Source organism: Bombus fervidus, chromosome 9 (assembly GCF_041682495.2).
Source record: "Bombus fervidus isolate BK054 chromosome 9, iyBomFerv1, whole genome shotgun sequence".
In the NCBI taxonomy this organism is placed as follows: Eukaryota; Metazoa; Arthropoda; class Insecta; order Hymenoptera; family Apidae; genus Bombus; species Bombus fervidus.
The window spans coordinates 3,922,370-3,948,828 of record NC_091525.1 but is presented as its reverse complement, the minus strand read 5'-3'; the positions used below and the strand labels follow the sequence as shown (position 1 = coordinate 3,948,828).

The 26,459-nt window shown below is 35.8% G+C and overlaps 1 protein-coding gene and 1 long non-coding RNA gene across 3 annotated transcripts in view; one reads left to right on the top strand and one right to left on the bottom strand.

The window, feature by feature from the left end:
* Positions 1-3,219, top strand: part of LOC139990701 (uncharacterized) — a 155,359-nt gene extending 152,140 nt beyond the window's left edge. Inside the window, exon 3 of the long non-coding RNA XR_011800630.1 lies at positions 2,867-3,219. This is a non-coding gene — a long non-coding RNA (uncharacterized lncRNA). The remainder of the gene's footprint in view (positions 1-2,866) is intronic.
* Sol1 overlaps positions 1-26,459 on the bottom strand; it is a 531,756-nt gene that overhangs the window by 453,714 nt on the left and 51,583 nt on the right. The window contains exons 1-2 of one of the 2 annotated variants that reach the window (XM_072010126.1): positions 21,005-21,092; positions 10,569-10,635 (exon numbers count right to left, since the gene is read on the bottom strand). In XM_072010126.1, the coding sequence (XP_071866227.1) occupies positions 10,569-10,635 (67 nt within the window). In that variant the 5' untranslated portion in view covers positions 21,005-21,092. Of the gene's footprint in view, positions 1-10,568; positions 10,636-21,004; positions 21,093-26,459 lie in introns of those variants that run through there. The other variant, XM_072010125.1, reaches the window with a different exon arrangement.

Here is a 26,459-nt window from a genome sequence, read left to right as displayed (position 1 = left end):
CTAAGTATAGTTAAGACACGATTTAGATCAATTAGAGGAACGGCTGTAACGTCCGCGCAGATGTTGTCGGGAAAAATTTCCTCGATTTATTACTGAACCTCCCACTGATACTTTGACCTCGTTGAAAAACACTTCGCGTAATGCGCTGAAGCCGAGTCGTGAGTTTACATGCAACAGCAATTGAACTAGCCACACTAGCTTTTCTGTAGCTACAACGAGTGCGTTGTAACGATTGCAAGGTCTGTTCGCTGCTTGAAATCAGGAAACATTAAGGATGCAATGTAACCTAACTGCAATGGTAATAGATATAGAAACTGTATTACGTTATTCTAATTTTAGTATAGAAACGATTGCTAATTGCAAGCTAAGTAAGTTAAGTTTGATTTGCAAATGATGCAAAACTAACGTAAGAACACCCTTACATTGAAAGCTATTTCTAATTAATCCCGATAAGATTCTCGAATTTTTTGTCTCGATCTGAGTTTCGTTTAAACCGGACCAGGGATCTTTCAATGTTTTACAAAAATCTTCGACATAAAATAGAAATCTTTTTTAAAAACTAGAAAAATACAACTATGTCGGAAATGTTGAAAGGAGCATAGCAAGATTAATTTAGCGAACGTAAAAATGTTTCAAAGTGATCGGTATAATTTATTAAAAACTGGAATCTAGTTTTCAAATGTTTTAGAAAACCGATACGAGGATTCGAAAGCTACTGCACGTTTCAGCTCGTTGCCAAATTCCATTCGCCGTTACATGAAGAGTGGCACCACATCCTCGCTTCCTTGCTTCAGAGGAAACGCGATAAGGGTGCAAAGCCTCTGGGAGCCTAGTTTTCTGAATTAGAAGTCAAACTTACTCGAAAGCCACGAGACATTACAAGCTTATTTTGAAACACTGGGCTTCAAGTATGGTATAATCAATCGAATATTTGGATATCTACAAATGGATGCTTAAACCGACCGTGATGTAGAATTTGCTTCCATATCATTAGTATTGAATTACGTTATATAATTATGGCAAATCCTTGAATTGATCATTACGATAATTAGTTTATTTTGTACGTCGATTATGATAATTCGGCAATACAATGGAATCTCGATTAACGGAATACCAATTAACTATTACACGATTGATTATGAGCACATCTATCACTGGAAACTTTGGACATGGTCCTTTGTAAGAAAGATTAGAAAGAGGGAATTAAAACAATAAGAGAACTGACTCTTTTTTCTTATTTGATATTTACTTTTTAGCAGTGTAGCATGACAAACTGACTATGACTAAAAGCTAGTAACGATAAGACCAAAAATATTTATGAGTTATACGAAGTAGGTATAAAGTTATTCGGACACCCTATGCCTTACAATATCTAACCGCCATATATATAGATATGACTTAATAGATCCATGTTGAGATATGTCAGGTCACCCAAGGTGAAACGCACAATTTATAACAGCTTCAAGAAGGGAAGAAAAATTAGATGGCACGCGACAAAAAATGGAGACAGTGGTCCGACTTTTCGAATACTCCGGCACACAATAGAGCCATAAATTAATAAAATCTTCTTCTTGGATACCTTGATCTTTCTTAACGCCATAGTATATTTGCACCTCGTGCAATCATTTATGAATTCCATAAATTATAAAAAATCAATAAATACTATGGAACATTCGGTTATACGATAGTCGAGAAAAATATACTTAGAGAAGAAAGAAGTTTAATTATAGTTGCATTTCTGACCGGTTAAGTCGAAGAAAATTGTACATAATGGTATAATAGTGTAATTAGTACTAACTATAAATCGCGATACCGCATGCACAATGGTGCAATTTCCTCGTCAGACGCTATTCTCAGTTTGATGTACTTCGCGCCTACCATGAAATAGGCCGAGTGAATTCGCACATACGAAGATCTTGAACAAGAGTCTGGATGAAGTCAAAGTTTCGCCACCTTCCGCGGAACGATATTATTAAACTTCCGGCAAAGCCGAAAGCGAGCATATTCCTTCGCCGGTCTAAGATTGTAATAGCGAACTCTTGCCCTGCGGCTACATCGAGATTTCTTGGCTGGCACGTCCGGAAACTTGGTGAAATTATTCGCGGCAGCGTGACAACCGAATTGATTAGATCTAAACTTCCACTTCCTTTTCGGATGCCGCGTCATATTGCGGTGAACAAATTATCGCAATGGTTACGTGGCAGAACGCGTCGTGGAAAGTTTCAAGCCCCTGCGAAACGAATCGACGAAAAAATTACAGCCTTCAAATTACCGCCGTTCTTCGCCAACTTGTCGACATGCATCGTGAAATCTTTTAAATTGCAAATTTCAACTTTTTCCACGTATCGCCGCCACTTTTTATCTGATGAAATCGAAATAAAACTCTGCGGCCTAAAAGTTTAGAAAATTCGTCCTTATCGGGGAAAGCTGTTTTTTTTTTTTTTTTTTAAGGAAATGAAGAAAGTTAAATTGAATCGAATTAATCAATTAACTTGCACAGATAGTTTTGAAACTTTTCAGTATAATTAAGGAAAGTGGAATATATAATGCGATTAATAATAAAATCATATTGATTTAGTTTCGACCAACTTGGTGTATTAAAAAACAATGCAAAGAAAATATTTGAAGATATGTATACGCCATTATACGAAGGGATTGAAGAAAAAAGCGACGAAGAAAAAAGCGATGAAAACCAGATATATTTCACCATATCCTGAATTAATCTACCTACTTTACCAGCAACAAGGCATAATAAATTCTGTTTTCAAACAGATCGTAGAAATATTAAAATATCAAAACTGACACTAACAATGAAACAAGAACATAAAGATCTAAGAAAGTGATCGAAATACTTCGTCTTTTTTAGGTGTACCACATTAGACGAGACGGGCAAGGGAATTGTCTAACAAGAAAGAGGGAAACAACCAAAGCACAAAGAGCATACGAAACAATGTCTGTTCCATGCTGTTGACCACACGTGGATGCACCGGTGCAGTGGTGTAACATCTTCAACGACGTTAGACGACGCAATGAACCCTCATTGCATGCTTCACCAAATTAAATACCATCTACCTTTTACATAATGTTGGTCCGACTGCGCACGTCTAATGGAACTTGGCACTTTTCTCACTGAGTAAGAATACGTTTCCACTTTTTGGAAACTTCCTTGGATGCAACAAACTGCAATCTACAATTATTATTGTGGCTACATTAAGGATGCGTATACATACATATATATATATATATATATATATATATATGTCGGAGTAGAATTGTTTGAGTTTTGATTATGGGCGTGTAAAGAATCTTCGCCTGGATTGTTCATTGTAGTTTCACAATCAAGATAACGTTTATTAACACAAATACAGAAGAAATAAGTTTGAACAATAACAATAGTAACTAAACGCTGATGGCAATGATCTTAGATTCGATATAGCGAATCCACGGTCCACGGGCTCACTTTTATTAAACTCAGAATAGAATTTCTACACACAAAAGTATCGCTCACAATCACGCTCTTTATATTGCTCTCTAGACGATGTGTCACTCACCAAGGAGATCTCAAGAATAACTGAGTAAAGGAAACTTTCTTTTCCTTACGGTTGCGTTGGCTTTGTTTAACGTTGGCCTGGGATACCAACAAACTGTTACCGTTGCTAGGCAGACTCGCATAACTGCGACATTGCATATATATATATGTCGGAGATGAAAGGACAATGGGGTCACCCGTTGGAATTACTTGGAAAAACCTCAATAGCATTCACGAAATAACCCAGACACAGTCGTTCGAAACTTGAGACAATGAGCTTAGGCTCGAGGCGACAAGCGGTCGCCGAGCGTAGCCACGGTCACGGGATGAACGTTCCACCTAACAGAAAAGTGCCAATATTATGAGACACACGTTGTGTTAACAATCAAACCCCGGGCAGGAGCAATGTCGCAGCTACGGGGGTCTGCCTAGCAACGGTGGCTGCAGTTTTGTTGGTATCCCGGGCCAACGTTCAACAAAGCGAACGCAATCGTAAGGAGAGGAAAGTTTCCATCAGTCAATTATTCTTGTGATCTCCTTGGAGAGTTACACATCGTCTAGAGAGCAGTATATACCGAGCGTCATAGCGAACGTTACTTTTGTGCATTAAATTCTATTCTGAGTTTAACAAAGAGTTAGCCCGTGGACCGTGGATTCGCTATATCGAACCTAAGGTCATTGCCATTAGCGTCTAGTTACCGCGGTCACTGGTCGATCTTATACCATCTGTATCCGTGATAATAAACGCTATCTCGATTGTGCAACAACAATGAACAACCCAGGCGAAGATTCTTTACACGCCCATAACTCAATCCCCGACGTCAAACCGACATATATATATACACATTGGTAAGTTTCTACTGAAAAATTAACGAATATGAGTATGTAAGTACAAATACTTTTTGTAGCCACTGAATAAGCAATATTAAACAAAAATCTTCTAAAACAGCCAATGTTGCGACAATCAGTAACATTTAAATAATTTATGCATGTAGTAATATGGTAGTAAATAATAAAATATACTATTATTATATTTATACTTGATAGAAATTGTACTTAATGGTACATTTTTAATTGCGTGTTCATTAAGATGACTTCGAATGTTCTACGAATATTCGGTCAAATGTTCATGTGCAAAACTAAAATATATTCACCGCGCAGGACAAGTAATCAGACTCGTAAACAACAATTAGAATTTGACGACAGTCTTTAGATATTCGAGGACTCGCAGGATGTAATTACTCCGCGCTAAATAAGCCCTGATACGTTATCTCTCGCGTGAAGCAATTTGCGCTTAGTAGATGGGTTTTAATTAAAATCGTAATTTTTGTTTCGTGTAATCGTTGCTACAACTGCGCCTCGACGTCGGCTGACGTACGATTAACATCGATGTAAATTCTACTGTATTGCTCGCTAGCTGAACGTGCGGTACAAGGACAAATCCCGTGAAAAATGAAATGTACGGGTGCGTGCAAAATAGAAATCGTGACCATAGCTGAGCCTCTTTACAGGAAACTTTATGAGGTAGAATGAGACACGAACTGGGCTGATGGATAGTATTCGTAATTTAAATTAATTTCACTAATCGTATGCCAGGTATTGGACAAACTGTACGTCAAAACTAAACTAATTCAGACTGAATACTATAAAATTCCCATTTTATTTATAAATTCCTATTTATTTATTTATAAAATGTATTTCATAGGGAAATCTTAAAGATTTATTCCTTCGGTTTCTGATTTCCACTTTTCTCATTTTTAATAAAATGAGGCGCATCGAGTGAAAGGTTAGAGAAATAACGCGATAGCTTGGAAAGTTAATATTCATGATTTGAAACCAGTAGATAGAAACCAGCAAATATTGATCAATTGAGTTTAGTTTAAATTAGGATGTAATCAAACTTGTTTCCGATTAAACTCTGTGGCCATTAGATTTTCAATTACTCGAAATCATGAGTAATTACGTACAAAACAATTTTCGATTAACTTCCGTTCTTCCGTCTGTAGCTTTTTATTTGCTGTCTTTATAAAGAAACAATAATTTGTTTGAAACGCTTTTCTCATCGCTAATGAGTTTATCAAGCGCACGTTTAATTGTAATTATAGTGAGAAACGTCGGATAAATTACCAATGAAATTGCAAAAATAATCATGGCCGGGTATACACCGTTTAAGCGCGACAGTATTTAGCATAACGTTAATTTAGACGAAGCCTACAGCACGACTGCGTGAAGCAATTATACCAGGGCTAATTAAGATACGCAGATAGTCTAGTAATTTACGAATAATCTCGCGAATATCATTAACGGAAAAGCGAAATGAAATGCACCACTTTTTGCCTGTGATTTCATATTACCATGAATATTTCCATTGATAAGCGATATCGTCAGAGAGTAAAAATTTCGATTCGTTTTGCATAAATGGGGGCAAAAGTGTTATCATAATAAATATAATATAGAGATATAATTAAGAGTATAATTTCGGAGATATTAGTAAAAATTATAAATTGCAGCAAAATGAATATCAATCGCAAACACAGAAATGTAATGTTCCAAAATCATTAAAGTTTTGCTTTAATATACACAAAGGAAGTATGTATAATAAAACGGATTGGAATGCCCCTACATTACACAATGTTACTGAAATATTGAGATATTATTATTAAAATATTGGAAAAACAATATGCTTTTGAGGTCAGAGAGTTTTTACATATTCCAATAGGCTGTTTTTTTTTTGTTCAAAAACAGTATTGTATAAATAAAATGAACAATAATCAAATGCGGATATGCATATTTACATTGTCCAACTTCCAAACACAATGCTTAAGTCGCTTCATTTACAAATTTTTGCATAAAGGTATAAATCAACGTGTTGTGGGATTAAAATCTTGCTACCAAATATATGGTTGAAAATATGAAAACAATCGCAAGAGATTTAATTTTAAATTTATTGCTAACCAATCTGACGATACCAAATATTAAATTTTCTACTTGCCTTCAGATTTAGAGAGATATAAGGTTAAAGTACGTCGAGACAATAAGTTTTCCTCGAAACAAGACATCGAACTGCAGCTTATACAAAAAGAAGTCACGAAGCGGTCGAGCTTCTGGACGAAAGTAAATTTTGCTATAAAATATGAAACGAACGTTTTTCGCTCAGCAGAGAAAACAAGATCGCTTAAAAGAAGTACCTTACTAAAACATGAATTGTAAATGAAGTTAAAAAATTACTTTCGAGGTTAAAGAATTTTAATTATACGAGTAGTTAAGTTAGTTAGAGTTTCTTATCTCTTCTCCTGGGTCAAAGAATTTTCATCAAATTTTGCATTTTAGATTGAAAACCAAACCGAGTTTCACGAAAGTTTCATTTGTTGCTTATACTATTCAAAGGATAACGTAGCGTTCTATGCAGCATGCTCTAGTAACGTTTGACTATCTTATTTTACTGAGAGTTTTTAAATCCGAAGCACATATACTACAACTATAGATTGACAGATAATTTAATTTATTTGCAACTTCTGGCTTTGGAAAATTTCTTTATGATACTTTGTAGTATATATACATAAATATATTTCACAAAATTACTGTCTTATACCGTATCTAATTCTCGTATCTAACAATTAAAAAGAGATAAGTGGTACAACAACACTTAACATTCATAACTCACTTACATAATCTAGTTTAATATATATACTTATGTATAATGTGAAAATCATGTATGAAAAGAAATTATCCCGAATCTCTCTATTTGTAATTTTATAGCTAATTTACATTCTGCCAAAAATAATCGACACGAGAATAACGTTGCCCATACTGGCCAAACCATAACTTGTCTACGTGGCACCACGCATACCAGTATCATCACATATACTGCATGAATTACTCCCTTTAGCACTTTAAATTACCATGTAGGCATGCAAATTTTATACTAATCATATCAGTAAGCTACTTTTATCGCGAAATCTGTTTGTATTCATCCATTTTACAAATGAAAGAAAGTTTATTATCATTACACTTTATTATAGGCAGTAATTCATGTGCAAAAGTATGAGTTACGTCCCACGAAGTACAATAATGAAAGCATAATTCAAGTTATTACCGTTCCCAGGAGGTCATTAGCTGGTTAATAACTACAATTTTCAAAGCATGCACATAGTGATTTCGGATATTCAAAATGCTTCGCTTTATCTCCAAGCGATCATATATCAATATTTTTCATCTGTATTTTTAACTGAAATCTCTGTGCGTACTCTAATTTATGTGCTTCAGTGAATCCGATAAAATATCTATAATTTGAAAATTGTTAATTTATGGATTGTAATCTTTATCAATTTTCGAATAAAAACGAGTAATTTAGCAATCTTTCGCTCCTCGTTCAGCAAAATTTGGTCTAAATATTTCTTGAAAATACACGAAACATTCCATTTATCAATCTAATTTTTAAAACGTTCAGATACCATCGTCCTTTTACTCTCAATTAATGTTTCTAACATCATTATAATAAATATGCATTTATGAGAAATTTCGCGATTCATCAAACACACTCGTTGTAAATTACAATGAATGAAACGAATCCCTTAGATTTCCATTTCTTTACTCGCGTTGGTAAAAGTACGAATTTGCATAAACACCCTCAGTCTAGTGATAAAAGTTCCAGCCTTTTCAATCGCAACATCTCAATGATCCCCCTGATAAATACTATAAAAATAGCTAGAAACATATTTCTCTCAGTCATCTGATTTGCAAAACCGTATAAACTATCCTGCATCAAACATACATGCCACGCGTTCACCCGCACCATTCTTCAAGCGATATCAGCACTAGTGATATCAGTAGTACAAGTGAACCTCTCAACGCCAACGGAAGTTGTATCACGAGACTAGCCAAAGCATGTAACATGCTTCCGATATGATAAAATAAGCGTCGCGATACGCGTACCGGGAGAGGGGGAGGGAAAGAGAGAGAGATAAACGAATTGAGCTCGTGTATCCTTGCGATTCGTGACTTCGAATAAAACCGGCGACCATCATCGTGCGGCGATTCTTAACGATCCTGGCTCGAGCAGTGTTTTTGTCCGGCATGTTGCCTAGATACGTTCAAACGCCTAACTTCCGGCTATACATTAACCCCTTAAGGGTGAGACACGAGCACAGCTAACTGTCCAAAATGCAAAGGCCCGTGTAAGACACGAACACTGCTGACTAACCACTTTTTCTATTAATAAATACAATCACGTTCTCGTATTTATAAAAACACTTGCTTTTTTTACCTTCTATCTTGCGTTTTGTTTCTCATTGTATTAAAAACGTAAGATGTATTATTAGAGTTAGAAAAAGATATACTATTATACAGTCAAGAAGCAATTCCATTGAAGACAAAGCGTGCATTTTTAACCGGTTAAGTAAAAAAAAAAAAAAATTGTACGCTAATGGGGTTGAAAGTATATACTTATTCATTTCTAGAAAATTACGCTCCTAGATGCAACCCGAGCGCTGCCTCGTCCGCTTGATCATAGTTCTATACTACTGTGCGCCACTGTGAAAGACAATATTTTCATTCTGCGCATCACTGTATGCTCTTAAGTCGCAAATAGTTATACGGACGTAAGAACTTCCTACTTCATGTTGCGCATCTTATTGCATTAAAAATGTATGGTATAGCATTGGAATTACGAAAGAAATATATTATAATGTTACATAACCAAGAGGAATTCCTCTAAAAACAATATTCTGTTTCTTTGACCGATTACGTCGGAAAATATTAATCCAGCTGAGTTCTTTAAGTCATTTTCGACTGAATCGTGCCTTTCTGTTAAAACATTTCTTGATTTTGAAGAAAATACGAAAGAATCGTTTTATTGGTACGAATGAATTTTATTTGAACTTAAAATATTTTATGTTTCTCTGCTTGTCGGTAGTAAAAATATCGGATATAGATATTCGAGGAATATAAAAATTGAAATATAACGATTAGAATATAAAAATTTGAGGGCTGTGGCGGGTTAAGAGATTCAGATGGATGCACCGCGTGAACGCGACTAGCATTAGCGCGATAATCGGAAGCTGGACGACGATCGATTTTATCGGTTCCCGGAAAATAATACGTTAAATCGATCGTGTCTACGCTCCGTAAGACTTTATGGACGTTAATTTTTCTTCGGATATGTATTCCGACGAGTTTCGCATTCGGGGCGAGCACATTCCGTGAAACGCGGAAACATTTTGTCGTTTGTAACTTTAATGATTCGACGGCGGAGCCATTTCGGAAGTTGGATGGAAATTTACGACAGCGCGTCGGATGAAATTGTTAAGGGTTTTATTGGCGTGGGAAAAATGTTGGAATATAAAAGATCGTTTATACGCGAGGTAGCAGTTTTAGATTGGTGGCAAAGGTTGGTCTTTTTATATTTCATAACTGGTATATTTATTAATTAAAATTGTACGTGGGTCGATAAATTAGATACGAAATTGTGTAGAAAGTACAAAGCGCATAAGTTAAACAATTCAAGCATATTGCGAAACAAGTTTTTCATATATCCTCTTGGGAAATGAGATAAACGAATTTATTTTAAACGCTGGTTTTAACCGCAGCCTGTTTAATTCGTTGAAATCCTACGTATTTCTACGTACACTACGCCATGTGCAAAAATATCCACATGTGTGGCGCTTTGACTGTTCAGTTGAATTTTAATCTTCATTTCGAAAGAAAAAACGTATCAAGGTATACTGGATGCAAATAAAGTATTGTAAAATACCAAGCATTATAAAAAAAACACTATATTTTGCATATTATATATATATTCTTTCGTATTATCTGCACTTTTATAATTTCAAGTTTCTTAGAAACGCGTAAAAACCTGCAGTCTAGTTGTCACCAACGATTCTCAATATCAAGCGGAACACGTTCAGTTGTTTAGGAAGCAATATCTCGTTCCAAAATGGTATTAAATTGCGCGAGCATCGTAGAGGAGGCAATAGAACGGTTTAAAAGTTAACGAGAGAACAGCTCTAATAAAAGCTAGCCAAAAGTATCTTTCTATTACCTGGATTTACGGCGTGGCAGTGGTTGAGGAGCGGCAGCCAACAGAGCAGTAGCACCGCTCTCTGCATCTGAAACAAAAACCGCAGATATTTTTCACAAGACGTTTAATTGCTATTCCGCAGCTCCCGACCATCTTCTAATATAATTATACGCTGATTAAAACGTACGATGAAAGCTGCTCGACGAGGCTTCCAGGCCCAACCACGAAATCCAATGGATTCGTGGCTGCACTAATTACAAGAAGGAGCTGTGGTTCAGCTCGAGGAACGCGTCACTAACATTTCGGAGAAATGAGCCATCATATACATGTACAATTATGTACACATATGACATCGATTCCATAGAGATACGAGTCTTACTTAATCTTGCTACAGTCCTATATCCCGAATATCTATATCCCGATCTCACTGTTTTAATAAGCAACTTATTCTAAACTTGTTTCGAGAAGTAAATATACTTTGGATATCTTAAGAAAAACTTTAGCACGCAGTTAAGACGGGAAACAATGCACATCAAGGAAATTTGTTTAATACTTTCCTCAAACTTCTAGAAGTGTGTTCAATATAAGGGAAATATAATTGGGTTTAAAGTAAACCAAAGACATGTTTAAATAAACCATGAATAGAACATCAAATACATATGATGAATACAAGATACATTTCTTTCCTCGTTAAATAATTTAGGTATTAATAACCCACAAATCTAAGCAAATTTCTTATAAATAAGGTATTAAAGAATAACTGCTGTGATGCAGCACATTTTGAAAATTGTTCGCTTAAAGTTTTATTGAATATTCAACTTCGTAATATCATTTTATCATCAACATAGTCTAGAAGTGCATAAATTACAGTTTTTCCCTATCAGGATGCATGGAAATTTGGGACTGATAATCACCACGTCTTTTCGTATTGGTAGCCACGTGATGTACTATGGCACTTTGATCATCCAATTTAGAAACAGTCTGTACAATCGTGCACAGGTGCGTCGGTACACACAGGGAGGACCAATTCTCCGGTGTCCGTTCTAGCGAAAGCAAATGAACTCTTGAACAGAGGCCTGTGCGCGTGCACGCACGACCGATCTGCGCATATACAGAAGCAGCCGTGCGAAAGACGGCGTATACTGAATTTCCAACAAGTAGACTTTTAACTGTAAAATATCGGAAACCGGCTGAAATTCTTCGTAGAACAGGAAACGAACGGCACGACCGATTTGTCAAATTGATTCGACCGGTGAACGTGTGGAATTTTAAGTTTGCCTCTTAGCCAAACCATCGGAGACACACTCGGGATCCACCAAAACCAGTTTTGCAAAAAGAGAGAACATGCACAATTCTAACAATTACGAAACTAGAGCGACGAATTCCACGAATCGAAAAGTACAAGAAAACGACGATGTTGCAAACGCTGCCTTATAAATTTAGCTTTAACATTTATCGTTATACGTGGCATCTTTTTACGATAGATTATGGAAATAAATCGTTCGTTCTTTTAGAACTGATTTAAATTTATGTTGTGAATTTATTTGACTGTATCCAAAAACTGGATCGTTATTCAGTACTCAACGGAACGTATAATAGCATCATCGCCATTTAAAATATTACTATAAACGCATCTGTTTTGTTTCTATTTTGCCGGAGTTTCTATAACATTGTTATCCGCTTCATTAACGACGTCGATATTTATTAAACTTTTCCCGCGAGACTTTAATCGCGGTGTTCCGTCGAACGACATTAAATCACGCATTATTCACAGCTCTGGGCTAATGAATGCAACATGACACGCGTATATCATAAAAAGATGTTTCAGACAAACGAAACAGGACTTTAATCCTGGCAAATAGCGCGTCCGTAAATATGAATTAAGCAAATGACGGGGCTTCATTAAAATTGCACCATCGATTGGTTCCGAATGTGGAGCGATCTCGCGCGGCTAAATCCACTTAAAGCCAGCACCAGGGTAGAAAAGCTCGTATCCATCCGCGCGATATTTCGAAGGCGATCTCAGCAGAGGGGAAATGTACGTTATCAGGCATTACAAGCGAATACTATAATCCAAAATTGCTGTACTGAATGCGATCGATTCTACGCGCTTCTTTGTACGAATATCGTGTCATCTCGGAATTTTTTCTTCGATACGGTTGAAGTATTAATGGATTGTATTATTACGAACAAACATAACGGACAGTAGGGAAAAAGCAAGAGAAGACGAAGATGGATTGACAGTAGAACTAACTAACATTTAATATTTAGCCAAATATTATTAGAATTAAAGCAATATGACAAAAATAAACAAGTACCAGTAATATACGCACTCATGTTTCTGTCTCAATAAAAGTAAAAATTAATATTATGAAGAACTCTTTTTAATGTCTGCAAAAAAAAAAAAAAAAAATATGATAGTAGTCAATTCGAATGGTTCCGTAGATTTAATGTTAAATTAAAAGTAGTGTATACAAGTCTATTCAATGTCTGTTGAAACGTAGAAACATCGAACCGTCATGAGTTTTGGTCGACAGACGTCGTTTCGCTTTGCGTAAAAAGAATTGTTGACATTGGCGAACAATGGAGACCTCTTTGTAAATGTTTCACTTTCTTTGAAGTCAACCTTGGGTACACCTCTTGGGCAAACACTTAAAACAGTGATATCTTTAGTATCTTCTTTGAGGATTGAATCAAATAAAAGGGGAGGCAGCCGGAATATGCTAATATTTGCTCCGACACGAGCGCCATAATCTTTTTTCCTGATGGACATTGATAAAAATTGTTAAAATATTTAAGGAATAAAATTTATTATCTTTGAATAGTGGAGCAATAGTTTGATTTCTTCTGCAGTAAAAACTTAGAAATAGATTGTCACATTTTTAGGTAGCTATTTCCTATTAATTCAAGATTGAGACGGGGACTTGTATATTTTTGTTGCTAGTGTAACAGTTCGGATAACTGTTTAATCGCGCAACTTTTACGGTATACTTCACGTATGAATTTAACGTTTATTCTTTTATCGAATAATTTCTGAATACTGGAATGAAACGTTGGCAAAATTTCTATTGTAATATTAAAAGTCATTTTAAGAAATAAATGAATACTCTATGTAGAAGGAGGAAGGAGTAATAATAATGTTAATCGAGGATCAATGTATGAAATTTAGGAACACTGTTCTGAAATGTTCAAGTTTTATCAGCCTTATTAGCAGGATTAAAAAGATACATGAACACAAACAAACCAGGAAAACTGAAGTTAGTGGAAACTTTTTCAAAGTTCTAATCAAACGTTCGTTTAACTTTGGATTTGAGCCAGACGATTGCTATCGAAAGTTACAGAAAATCCTTAAAGCGTTTGCCTTTTAAAATTAACGTTTAAAGTAGTATACATTTCCTCGCGTTATGAAAATATTATTTTAAAATTATAAGAAAGTTAATAACTTAAATAACAATAAAGAAATTACATTCAAATGGCAGAATTAGTGGTATGACAAATAATAATACGTTTATATTCTTTCCATAAGGGTCTTAATATCGAAATTATAATCGCTGAAAGTATGGCCCACGTTTGCAAACCTAGCTTGCAACCTTTTGATATATCTTTCTCGGCTTCATTTCCAATAAGCAGCCAGCGGTTGACAAAAGATTTCCGCAGAGCAGCAATTTCATTGAAAATTCTTAAACTCGTTTCGCTGCAATTGTTCGGTGTATGAGAAAAATTTTACGCGCGTTTTCCGTATACAATAAGCACTTCTCGAACAATCGTTGAAGATATCTGAGAACTGTGCAAATGAATCGGTTACGCCATTACGCTATAATCCCAATATCTGGATAAAAGAACGCTCGTTCGAGAAACGCAAACGCCGGATAAATGTTCGTTTAAGATGTTTGTGACCATATCGCTGTGCAACCCTTCGCGAGAATCGCTTACCATATTATCGAGTACAAAAAGTAAACTTGAAATGGAGCTTCAAATATGCCACGCTATAACATTTGCTAAAAAATTTTCGGTCCATCTTATTTTAACTATTCTAAAAAATTTAGTAAAATAGCTTGGGTCACCGCGACAGTCAAAATGTTAATTTAGTTCATATTCCTAAAGCGAATAGGACAGAAGGTTAATAAGAATCGTATTTTTCCCCCTCATCGCGGTGGACTGCGGTGGTAATATCCGTTGCGACAACCATTCGGAATAGGAATGTTGTCCTGTAAATAAATTTCTCGTGACAAAAGCCCAGCCTGACTACGCTAGGTATATAGTCGACTCGATGGTCGAACGTTGTTAGTTTCGTTTTGCAAGCTACACGAAATAGGCAGGACAGCTGTTAGGTAAATGTATTTAGTGGTAATTGGCGCGGTTTGCATGTCAAAGTCACGTAAAATGCGAATCACAAGGACAGTGTAGTATAAATTTCGCAATTAAACTTTAGAACTGTATACAGCGATATATTGAAAATTAGGAAGTTCTGCGGCGATGAAATACTTTCGTCGATCAGTTTTATGGGGAGCCGATATGAATAACAGAATATAGTATCAGAAAACTTAACTTTAAATGCTAACTTTCTCAGTAGCTATATAGAGTGGCATTCATCACACGTTAAGTGGCGAATTTAATAGCAGTGTCATTTCCAAGATGACTTGACATTTCTTCGAATCTTATAACATACAGTACCTAGTAGCTGTGTCTCAAAAAATAAAATAAAAATGAAGATCGATTTAGGGCATCGATTCAGCACGTGAATTTTACGTCGATGTAACGTGAAAAATGTTTTGTAAATTACTTGCGAACTTTTTCAAAGTATAATAATTCAACGTATAATTGCATCCGAATAGAAGATTAAAGTATCATAAAAATATCGCTATTTACAACAATAAAAATATAATCGTTGTTTTTATATAATACCAAGCGGGTCAAAATGAATTCATATTTGCGAAACTAATAGTATAGAGCGTACTATTTTCGCTGGCCTGACTTCCTACTGTCCACTGGATGATTAACACGGATGTTGTGGAATGACTCGAAGCACGTTTCGAAGCTACACGTGGGTGGAATCCGGCCTAGATTTTTCATGAAGCCCTTTTCCTCGACGAAATGGAATAAATTAACATCCCAAATCTGGCTCTTTGAGCGGTTACCCCTGAGAACTCCAATAAAACCGGCGTAGAACGATAAATAGAATAGTGGAAGGAGTAGTCACGGCCTCTCCTCGTGCTTTAATAAGCATGTGTCCGATAGAAAGTTCCAATCGGCGAGAAATATTGGTGATCTGAAAAACTACTCGCGAACGGTAAAATGTTTTATTTCCACCGTGGAATTCGACGAATAGACAAACTGAGTTTTAGAGAAGATTCTGGGAAACTATGCAGTTCAATACAGCTCGAGGTTTATGATATTCATAAATAAATTTACTTGAATAGGGTCGAGAGAACAAGTATGTAATACATTAAAAATTCTGCCGCGCTACATACCTGAACGAAATACTGAATCAGTAATGTATTACTGAGTAAATATTAATTAACAAAAATATTGCTTGATATGTGTACGTCCATACTTAATAGACTGTAAAATAAATCACTTCTTGGTCAGATAAATTTTATACATCACGGTAACTAAATATTCCGTCTTGCAACTATCGTAAATATCGTTCAAGGTTATCTTTAATGATCAAAATCAGTTTGACACCCTCTGTGAAATCGTTGATAAACGTTATCTAGAATGTGTCTGCCGAGACATCTATGTATATCGATATATGTGTATATCTGCGTATATCTGTGTATATGTATGTATATATGTATAGGTATTAAAGTATATTCTCAGTCGTACACAAGCTGTGTCGTGCTGATACTTGCCCTTGACGCCGTCTCGAAATTGTATTAGCGTCGTCTCGAGTCCATGCAAGAAGTAGGCCGTTCCAGTTGCACTCTCTCGCGGAGAGAGAACGCAGCAAAGGTCAAAAGTGCATGAATTGTTGCGAAGTGCCTCGGTCCTCCACTCGCTAAAGCAGTACAATGCGATCGGTGACCCCGTTTCGTGTTGTCGGCCTGAAAACCACCGGCGACTGCTGACATTAGTGAAAAGCACCGCGATCAACTATATTTCTACTTCTATTTCTCTTCGTTTTATTTACTTTGTTTTTCTTATGCTTCCCCTTCTCCTTAACGGGCTAATAGATGAAGAGTCGAAAGATTACGGATAAGTCTCTCCTGATCTTTCGAACTTATTCTCAGTATACGTTTCTGTTACGTTCGATAATAAAATCGACGAATGTTGTGGCTAGACGTACAGTCAATCACGAAAGTCTATACGCATTCGTCGAATTTTACGTCTATGACTTACCAAGGAAATTGATGCAATTATTGTTGACGTACTTTTATTAACGTATTAAGAAATCTTGGCACAGTATTACATTACAAAACCTTTAATTTTTTCAATGCTGGGGAAGTAGAAGGATATTGAATCTCATGTAAAGAAGAAGACCTGCGAGGTATTAATATCATGTTAAGCTTATCATTTTTATGATTTCATGTACGTATAACAAGTGTATTATGTGGCATTACATTTTATATTCTTCTTTTATTTCAATTTTCCACATAAGAAAGAAGGCAAATAAGCCGTATTACATTTTAGCGTTACATGTCTGAGTGTGTGAAAAGAAATTCATAAAGTTAACTTAACTTTGTACTATAATATTTTATATTTAAGGAGAGGGAATATGCAGAGTTTTGTGACCGATTGTACTTTGTACTCTACTTCGTTAAGACCAGTATAATGTAAGCTGGTGAAGTTCTTTGTTGCAATGAACGCGTTTGATCGGAAATATTAATATCGGGAAAAGGTACGATATAAATTTGTGAAATAATCGATATACGTACGATATGACTAATATATCAAAAGCACTGCGCTTATACTTTGTATATACAACTCCTAACACGTGAACAGCTTTGAAGATCTCTCAATGAAACGAAAAGCGTTAAAAGCAGTCACTAGGACAAAATTTATACGAGAATGAATCCTTGTTGAATATTTTGCTTTATGCATTAGCGATGAGCGCAAACATGGTTCCGTCGAGCGTTATTTACGAGCTCCCCTTGTCAGCTCGAGTGAGATAGATTTGTATGAATATTTCCTCGTTTTTTCTTGAAATTTTACATTACACTGCTAGTGTCACGTATTCTATTACGAATAAAGACTAGTCGACGCTGAAAACAAAAGAGTGCCTCTTTCCTAAACGATGATCAACAATGGCGTGCCGTTCTGAAAAGAAATCACCAAAGTGTTACAAGAATACGTGTACACATTTCGTGTCACATAAATTCTCTGTTACACTTGTACATCTACAGGCACCGCGCACATACGCTGAATCTAGATGAAGATCTCCTGAAGGCATCACGCCTTGGAATACTTATTTTTCCTGTTCTAAGTATTCGTCGTAAGTTAGGACATTCGATGAATCATTTTAAGCGACTGGGGGAGCCTGTATATAGCTCATTCAAATGAAACTTTTGTCAAAGAAACATAAATACCTTGAAGATTTATTTGAAGATTTCGCGCTTATTTATAGCATTTACGGGAAAGTTAAAACTTCAAAAGTGTATAGAATGCACATAATATGCAAAAATGTATAAACTACTCAAAATATAATATCTGTCACAATGTTTAATAGCTGAACCAATTCGTTGCTTAGATTCCATTTTTGGAATTATACTCATAAAAATATGATTTTGTATAAATAGACGTAGCACCGGTACAAAAGTTTATTACAATGAGACATTCTATATAGTGACTGAAACGAGTAATCATCATTTTCTATAAATTTAATCGACACTGTAATTTTTCATTTCGGTCGGAAAGGATGGTGGAATACTTAACAGAAATATCATACATGCACCGTGCAAAACTGGCCGAAGTATCGCTATATGTATCTTGTCTGAGTTATCGCGAACGATGAAAACTCTCGTTCGATTGGCTCGCGAAACCCGTCGCGAGCAGCAACCAAGAGGGAGCGATGCAGTTCGATACTCCCGTAATCGATTTCGCCGTTTATTTATTCTCCTATTTCTTCCAGTTTCGGAACGGTCGACCGACTCAGAGAGTACGATCGATCCGCGTAATGAGAGATTCGTATGCCAATTCGATACGACACTTAAAGTCGATTTCTCGCCGCCGATGGAAAAATCGTTCATTGCCGTGCAATACCGCTGCGAACTTGCGCGACAGATTTCGCACGGAAAGAAGCGGAAGAAAAAGGGGAGACCTCGTCTTCGAAAATTGCACGCTTCTCCGCGAGTTTCCTACGACTCGGAACGGAAGATTAGGGAAGTAGAACAGGAAGAAACTTATATTTTTAGCGCGAGGCTCGCACGCCCGGAAGGAGAATGGAGATATAAAGTTGCCATTTTCCCTCGGTAGAAAACTAAAACAGTTCGCACTCCCTCGAGCCAACTCGGAAACCATTTTACCCAACTGATACCGATGCGCAATAAATAACTTCTGATTAGAAAATCGATGTTCGATCGTGGTCGATAAAAGAGAGCGAGCGGTCGAAATATTGTTTTAAAGGTCTTTTAAACGCGATGACGGTAGATGCTATTAAGAAAAATCAATTGTATTTAATGCCTGTAAAAGTTCTACATGACATATTGAAAATTTTTAATAATTAACGAAGATATATACGTCAACAGCTTTCATGATAAATAATTTATACGTGATAAAATTAAATCATGTAAAATTTACATCATATGTTGCTCGGCGAAAGCTAATGTACTTTTGAAAATTCCCATTTCAATTATTCCGCATATCAATCTACAATATCCAACGTAACTCAATAATGATCTCTTTATTTTATTATACCAACAGTTTTTCATTATTTCTCGTTCCAATTAGCAATGCTCTATGGTATTGACATCTTGTATCTTGTAATGCCTTTCTCAATAGATTTGATATATGAGATTAGCGCAAATTGCATGCCAGATCGACGAATAACATATTTTTCAATCCAAGATAAACGATATTATTTCGAATCAAATTACATCGAATCGAATCTGTAGGAGAGTAAAAGCTAATATTAATTTATTACGATTATTTGTGAGTAATTTCTGGACACTTGCGCTTATTAAATGTGTGATAGGTTGAGGCAAGACAAAAAGCGATATTTCCTGCAGGTTTTCTAAAATTTCGTTTTATACGCGACATTCTCGGATTCTTATGCAATTTCATATTTTTACGAATATAACAGAAACTTGTTTCACTCAATTAAACATTATAATAATCATTGTACTTCGTATATTTTACACGTTTTTTGAATATTAACGCATTATGTGCATTTTGTAGATTCAAATTTTCCATAAATCCACACAAGTCCGCAGTCTACTTATCATAATCGCTTTTCATAATAACTCCTCCTACATCGCACGTGCTCCGCTTACTCGTACAACTATTTAGAATCGAGAACGTCAAGCTCACGATGATTTCGCGTTCTTTGTAGCAGAAACTCGTTGACAAGCGAGGCACAGACAAGCCCTGGAGCGGCGAATTTCGAAAAGGGGGCATTTTGCAACACGAAAACAATACTTTCTCCAAGCAAAGAGCGTCGCCGGAAACTTTCAGCTCGAGTTTCAAGCGCGTGTATAACTGGTAAGCGGTTCGCTACTGCGCTGTAGTTAGAAAGCAGGAAGAAATATTTTTCGGTGGTACATTGTTTGCGCGTCAGGTCACGAACGCCGCTTTCTCACGAGTGACATCCTGGCGTGTGCACAGACGTCAGATAGGCTCAGCCAGCCTTTTTATTCGTCTCCATGCCTTTTGTAGCAAACTAGAGTGGAAAATGACGGTGTGTGTCAGCCGCTTTACGAAATATTATATAGCGTTCTCGTTCGCAGGCCAAAGTAGCCGCGAGCCGGTAACCCGATCGCTTTAGACCGCCTTTTGGACGAGAGAAGCAATTCGATATTTAATTCTTAGGCGATACGAACATTCAACTACGCAGGTGGTAAAGTCGAGTTTGCATCAGCGGATAAAGTTTTATTCGTACGTATATTTCGAGAGAACTTTCCTCAATTGCGTTTTTAATTTTTATCGTGAGCTTCAAGGTGGGGGAACAATTGTAGCGTTACGTTGTGAAAGTAGTACGAATAGATGGTACTATCAAGCGAAGAGAGTCATTTTATAAGAAAAGCTTTTACTATGTTATAAAAGAAATGAAATTAACGATATACCAAATATTATTATGAAATACGATGTCTCAAAAATGATGGAAGCAAAATTAAAAAGCGTTGCAGTTAACAAATATTCGTATGAATTTGCCACATGTTTGATTTAGGACTTTTCCAGAATATATAGAAGCAAGTAATTAAAATGCCCGTTAATTACAAATTCCATCCTGCTTATTTAAAACTATCCTATCAAAATTGAGCACAGACGCACTTCCACATAAAATAATCGAAAACAAACTTAACTTTAAAAAAGATTACGTCAGGGATTAAAAGTTGGCATGACGTAACAGGCAAGTATGAAACAATTGTCCCCGAAGTCCAGGACGGATGCGTTTTGTCAACTGACCCACTACATTCCACTCGCTATAATAACCAGCGTAATTCTGTGAATTTGGACAACCGCCTCCAACAACAAGATTATGACCTTCGTGATGAATAGCCGCGGAAAATGTAATGCAAGTCTCGACTGACTGGCGTTTTTAATTAATAAAGCGTGCCAGGAATACCCGAGCTATTTTTTCCACTTTTATGTCGAGACTCGCGCCGCTGCACAAAATAGCCTTCTACGCAATTATTATCGTTCTTGGATCGACTACCTTACTAATTGCTACTCACGCGTGAAGCCGTTACGTTGTTATTTTCTTTCTATAAACAAATACAGTGGCTGCAAAAAGTATAGTCACACCATTTTACTAAATGCTATATTTACATACTGAATAATTATTTGCAAGAATATTAGATTTCGTGTTATTCGTTAGTATCTTCATATGATAAAAAAGCAATTTGATACTACGAAAGTGAAAAGTATAATCTGATAAAAAAGGAAATGCTTCATTGAAGAATAAGGGTGTGTGCAAGTATTTTTTGTAGCCACTGTATATGAAAGAAAATATCGATCATTTTAACGCACAAATATGTAAAAGAACTATAATATATCGCTCGGGGTCAAAGGTCTTTTGAAATTAAACTTTGAAATATATTTGCTAACATACATCTTTTCGGAAAGTTTGGAAACCGAAAAGTTAATTATCGAAGTATAAATTGACAAGGAAATTGACTTTTATGAGATTTAGTTTGCATTTTATATTATATATTTTATTCGTATAAAAAATAAGTGGATATAAAAAAAAAATAAGTGGATATGTATATACTATAATTATGTTTCAATCTCAATAAATAGGCTTTATTCACTGTTTAATATCCCCAGCATGTTAATCAGTAATTATAAAAATATATCTGTGTCTGACATTTTGATGGATTTGATAATTTCAATCTCAATCAAAGGAAACGCGATTAAAACAATGAATATAATGTTATATAATGCATACGTCCAACCATATCTATATAACATTTCAAACACGCGATGTTAAAATCAAATGCAGCAGAAACCACGGAAATTTTCAGGATGTACTATCAGGATGATTTTCAATACAAAAATAGCACAAGTAAAACGTTTCGTTGTAAATTTTATGCATTAATAATTTATTTCCAAATTACTGAAACTTCAATTGATTGTTATAAATGTACGGTATAAGTAGATAAGCAAACAGTACGAGAAGTTAATAAAGAAGTAAATGAATCTTACGAGTAGGAAACAAATTTTCCTTTGTCGTAAAGTTTGAACAAAAAACTCAGGAAATTGAACTACGAAATTCTGCCTCTTGTACTTCAAAATGTATACACGATCGACCATTAAATAATTGTAAGTTATACAACGTAGAAGTAGGAGGTGAACACGACGTTCGCGCTTAGATTCGCATTTCTCTTGAAAAAAAACAGCATCAGCGATATTGTTGCAACAACACAAAATGTCGAGTGCATCCTGTATATCGTGTGTGCATCGATCGCAAAAAGGCTTTCAACGAAGCTTTCAACGAAACTCCTCTTCCAATGTGCACCACACGTACTACGCGTGTATAATTCATCAATTTCATAAATTATGTTGGCAATTATGAAAATGACTGCTGTCATAAATCTGGAAAATTTTGATTCGTTAGATACTGTGTATTATATCGATTTACACCGTGCTGTATCATCCTGAGAATTTCCATTGCATTGAGTCGTTTATTTGGAAATAAACTCCGCCTGAAGAATATCCATTCTGCTGGGATTCAATATTTGTATTGCGAAATTTAAGCAGACAGTATTGTTAGTATATCTCTGTCGATATGATACAAAACCGTTCATTCGAATTTAAATATTTCGGATTATACGCTGTTTGGATATGTTTTCGTTTCTATATTATAAAATTAAAATTATAGTTAAGATCAAAATTATAATTGCAGAGACTATCGTAAAGAGAACTTCAAAAACACTTGTCGGTATGGTTAAACGCAAACGAAGGTTCAAAAGGACAACACACATTGATGGAACATGCGGTCGTCACACGCGTACCGATGCGTGAGAGGTGCTGTTTGCTTTGGATCTCGTTCAATTTGAATTTTCAATAGATTTCGCGGCGAACAGAGGTCTGAGCTGACCTGAGAGAACAAGCAGAGGTGTGCTGTGGAGGTTGAACCAATAGAAAAGAGTGGTCGAGATACGCTTTTGTCGAAATTGAAAATTTATTTGTTAAATGCTGATTCAAAAGATGATGGAAGTTGAAGAAACTCCGATTCCTTTTTTTCTAGTAAGTAAAAGAAATAGATGCTTAAAAAGAGGTAAACTAGATTTAGTAAACTATTAAATAACACAGTTTTAATGACATAAAAAGAATTTAAAAATAAACGGTTTATTTTGTTACAAAACATAGTGTACACACCATAAAGCAAATCTCAGAAGAAGAACGAACGTTATATCTACAAATGTTTCGATTCCAGGGAACAATGTGCAGAGTTATTTATTTACAAAAACCTTTGAATTATTTTTACATATTTTTCAAAAATATACCGGGGCTACAAAAATATTTCCGCATACTCTCATTTTTTAATAAAACGTCCCAAACGTGATTGTAAAAATATTTGCACATATTCTCGTTTTTTCATGAATTGTTTCACACGTAGTATCGATAATGATTTGTCTCCAACGATTTGTGAACTTTATTTTGTCATCAGTATTCTGATTCTTCTAATCAGCAGTGTATGTTGTTGCGTGTTTTGAATAATTTATCCCGCTAAAGGAAACGACCAACCGCGAATAAACTACAATTTCAAGAGAAATAATCGACGTGCGCGTAATCGACGCGACCGATAGAACGCACCGCTGCTGAGATATGATCGATATTCTTGAAAGGGCCGAAGGTATCGAGGGAAGTCGCTTCCGCGCGTAATTTACCTCCGCATGAATATCGTGATTTTGGACTGAAGTAAATCACCGAGGAAATAATTCACGCGCGCCCACGGAAACACGCGCCTCACGGAAAGCGCTAAACTTTGTCCTTTCCGCGCGAACAGCCCGCAGCCATCGCATCGGCGGGGTAAGGCTCGCAGCTCTCGCGAAACGAGCACGTTCAAACGGCGAACAGAAATTCCAGAGCAGCAGTATTCGAACAAGAAATTCAGGAGGTGAAGCGTTATGGAACAGCATCCACCAAGCTTCGAAAGCGACGCACAAACGTGGGAGATAGTAAACAGGCAGAAGAACGGAACTAACGAGTACTCTTATTTACTTCGCACCACGGGATTTTCTGTGCCACAGGGTACGATCTTTGGTATATCACTGTTTGATTATAAACACTCGTTCTCGCGAGGAAAATACGCTGAGAAAACTCATGCCCTCGTCTCTTCCTTTCTTCCTTTTCACTTCCTTTCACCTGCTTCAAAAATCCCAATCTTTTACAGATTAAAAATAATAATAAAGGAACGAAAAGATACGCGACATAAAATCTCAAAATACAAAATTTTCATTCTCCATTTTTATGCATTCTTTTAATTGTATAAGCTGAAAAAAAAAATAGAATTTTTTCGCGTTTAAGGACCAAACGACTAAAATTTTAAGTACTTACGAAATTTACTTGTCGTGAGAAAGAAAGTTGAAACAACCCTAACTTTGCTATTCTGTACATCATTTAATATTTATACATTCCTCATAGCATCCTCTTTTTTCCTAAAACTCATCTTGCAGCACGTGCTGTCTACGTCACTGCGTCTACGACTCGAGATACAGGAAGATAAGGATATATTTAAATAAAAAACCAGATATGATGGTAAAAAATCAACAATCAAATTTTACTTTATTGTTGGATATTACGTTGCTACAAAGTATTTTTTATGTATCAGATTTGATGTACTTTAATCGTATTCCTTAGAATCTAATGAGATCACACATACTGTTAACTTCCTGGTCTGCAGTGTAATTGAGATTATTAAAGAAAGCGCAAATATCGGAATCGTAAAAAATCATCGAAAAACCGACAGACAGAATATTTTGAGCTAAAAACTATATGGAAAAAAGTCGAACATCAAACAAACCACAACAAATGAGAACAGCTACAGTGCATCAGTTAGCGTCTGCCGGCGTAACAGGTCAAGACATGCGCAAAAAGGTTGATAGATTACAGGATTTACGAAGCACGGCGATACCTTAGCAAGACAAAAACAGAAAATTATGCCTGCAGAAAGCGCGTTCCGTTTTTGGTGTTCCAAGCCAGCGAAGCAATCGTAAACTTCGGCACGGCACTAAATTATACGGTGAAGTAAGAAACGATAAACTTTCGTCGTAGCTATAACGATCGAAGATGCATATGCGTGAAGGGATTGGAAGTTTCGATGTGCAACAAATCTACGTGATAGACGATCCGGTGAAATTACTTTCACGAAACACCCGTAAAATAAATGTTTATATATCTAGTAACGCACGCGACGACCAGCGGTGCGCACTATCGAACAGTCGAAACATCGACCATATCGAAAGCAAACAGCGAAACAAACTTCTTTTTGATGCACCGTGAAGAGAAAAAAGGCACCAACTATGACCAAATTGCATTTCGTTTCCGTGATTAAAGAAATGATTGAATCCTTTCACGAGAATATTTTTTATATTGACCGAGTTTATAGAGTTTTGAAATGTTTCAAATAGTTCTCTATTTCTGTGGTTAATTACTTTTTATTTTATTTTCTAGCAGTTTTCATTTAAAGTTGCTCGAATATTTCTTTCAAATATTCAACTTTTTAAACACATTTATCGATAAACAATCTCATCTATATGTTAATTGAGCGTATTTTGAATTAGGCATAGTTCGAATCCATTTAATTTTCCTAACACACTCATTCGCTAATTTATTTACGCAATTTCAACGAATCCTCAATGGAGCACAACAGAACGCAAATATTTAACGATTTCCATCGACATACGTTGCTCGGCATTTTATTTGAAATCGATTTGCACTTCATGGAATCAGTTGATATCAACGATAATGCCAATCGTGTATGCAGCAATATATACATAATGCCACAACTAAGTTCGTATAGACATGCAACGTTGTTCCGATCGTTGCTTAACTAGAAAACTAGAGATTTGGGTTACTACCGTTTCGACAAATATTTATTTTTCCACCGAATCAAATGCTGATATTTACTACTGTATTAAAAATATTTTAAAATTCATTAAATCTCAATTGACATATTTCTAAATTTCCTACAACATAACGTGTCAGTATATTGCAATATTCTGCAAATTATTCGTATCGAACTTCGAATATGTTCTTTAATTCTAACACATTTTTATTACAGGTTTTAATAATTTTAATTCGTTCTTAATT